General features: G+C 65.5%; 1 protein-coding gene across 1 annotated transcript in view; it reads right to left on the bottom strand.

The window, feature by feature from the left end:
• MOV10 (Mov10 RISC complex RNA helicase) overlaps positions 1-1,983 on the bottom strand; it is a gene marked incomplete at its 5' end in the record, with an annotated part of 5,263 nt that overhangs the window by 269 nt on the left and 3,011 nt on the right. Inside the window, 8 exons of the mRNA XM_010291368.1 lie at positions 14-102; positions 292-417; positions 531-605; positions 747-938; positions 1,020-1,141; positions 1,348-1,452; positions 1,530-1,649; positions 1,742-1,839. Coding sequence (XP_010289670.1) covers positions 14-102; positions 292-417; positions 531-605; positions 747-938; positions 1,020-1,141; positions 1,348-1,452; positions 1,530-1,649; positions 1,742-1,839 — 927 coding nt within the window. The remainder of the gene's footprint in view (positions 1-13; positions 103-291; positions 418-530; positions 606-746; positions 939-1,019; positions 1,142-1,347; positions 1,453-1,529; positions 1,650-1,741; positions 1,840-1,983) is intronic.

Genomic DNA, 1,983 nt, shown 5'->3' with positions numbered 1-1,983 from the left:
GGGCAAGGCTCACCTCTGCCAGTGGTGGTCCTTGCTGAGCACGGCCGGGTTACCCACCACGATCAGCAGAGCCTTGGCCCTGGTGATGGCCACGTTGAGCCTCTGACAAGAGCACGAGAGTGAGGGCTTTACCCTGAAGCAACATCTCTTGTCCCGCTCCCCAGCCCCAGCTGGGTGTGCAGGCAGCTCTGGGGTGGCACCAAGCACCTGGAGCAGCTTTGCCTGCCTGCGGGGCACTGGAGGGGAGCAGGGGTGCCAAGGGAGACGGGTCTGCTCGGGGCAGCGCAGTACCTTGGGGTTCTTGAGGAAGCCCAGCTTGAAGGTCTGGTCGAGCTGGAGGTACTCGCTGCAGCTGCGCACGGTGGAGATGAGGATGATGCGCCGCTCCTGGCCCTGGAACTCCTCCACGGAGCCCACCTGGGGCAGGGACAGCAGGTGAGGGGCCGGGGAGCACCCGTGGGCTGGGGCTGGTGGGGCTCCCTCTGCCCACAGTGGGGTGGGCTCCTCTCCCCCCACGCCCAGGACCATACCTTCAGCAGGCTGATGTCCGGCAGTGTCCTCAGGATGGGGTCCAGGGAGGTGATGGCTTTCCGGATCTTCTCCACCTGGGGGATGGCACGCGGCAGGGTCCAGCCACCACAGAGCTGTGCTCATGTGCCAGCCCCGGGGCTGTCCATCCATCCCAGGGCTCCCTGTGCCCTGGGGAGGTCTCTGCCCAGCCCTGCCTGCAGAGCCATGCCCCTCACCTGCTTCCTGTAGGGAGAGATGATGCCGACCTCCTTGGGCGAGACACGGGGGCAGCCCCCCTTGCCCTGGCTTTGCAGCAGCTTCTTGAGGTAGTGGACCAGCACCTCAATCTCAGCCGTGTTGAAGAACGAAGGGCTCTTGGCCTCTCTCCGATCTTCCCCACAAACCCCATGGAAGATGATGGGGAAGCCCTGGGGTTTCGGAGCGTCAGGCTCTGCTCCACCTGCGGCTCAGGGCTTCCCCTCAGGCCCCTTCACTGCTGCCCTCCTCACTTTTTTGGGAAGCTCCTCCCAGGCACAATACAGACTCCGGACATCGAGCTCGTTGCTCTCGCAGGCCTTCAGCTCGCTGTCATAGAAGAGCTCGTTGGGGATCCTGAGGATGGCCTCATGGGGCTGGGGGAGGCAGGACAGTGGCCAGGGGGGGTGCCACGCGCCCCCAGCACCCACCCGGACAGCGGGTGCGCTCCCATCTCCCGCACCAGCTGGGGCACTACGAGGCTCTGAGGAGCACGCGCAGATCCTGCGCCGCACCGCAGTCAGCAGAGCGGCCCCGTGCCCCGCCCCTGCCTGTGCCCATCCCCATGCTGTCCCCGTCCCCACCTGTAGTTCCAGAGCAGTTTGGTGACGAACTGTGGGTTGTATTCTCCACTCGACTTCTTGTACAGGGGGTTGTGCAGCATCAGCCTCTCCAGCAGCGAAGTGCCTGTGCCCAGCGAGACCCTGTGGCTCGGCAACGCAGAGCAGGCCCCCAGCAGCGCTGCCATCCCTTTCCCCACTCACCCAAGCCGTGCTCGATGGCCAGCGGTGACCTCAGGACAGGGCCCAACTGCTGGGGGTCTCCTGCCAGCACCAGCTGCCCCCCGTTGGGGTTGGTCTTCTGGTCCATGGCAGTCAGGAGCCCTGGGCAGAGGGAGAGCTCAGCAGGGGACAGCGGGGATCCCCGAGCCATGCAGAGATGTTGGTCCCTGAGACGGCAGCTGGGCACCACTCACCTGCGATGGCGACCACGCTCTCCGGCTCTACCGCGTGGCCACTCTCGTCGATGAAGACGTGGGAGAAAAACCCTGGGGGGAAGTTGGCTGATGCCAGCCTGGGGGAGAGGTGCAGTGAGGCTGCCTCAGCATCCCTGCCCCGGCTGGCATCCTTCCTCCCCACATCTTCGTCCTTGTCCTCGTCCTCCTGCAGAAGAGGGGTCCTCCCTGCTGCCTGCCCTCCTCCACGCACCCTCACCCCT

Source organism: Phaethon lepturus, unplaced genomic scaffold (genome assembly GCF_000687285.1).
Source record: "Phaethon lepturus isolate BGI_N335 unplaced genomic scaffold, ASM68728v1 scaffold25627, whole genome shotgun sequence".
NCBI lineage: Eukaryota > Metazoa > Chordata > Aves > Phaethontiformes > Phaethontidae > Phaethon > Phaethon lepturus.
Note: the sequence above shows the minus strand (reverse complement) of the source record. Positions and strands in the feature narration are given on the sequence as shown.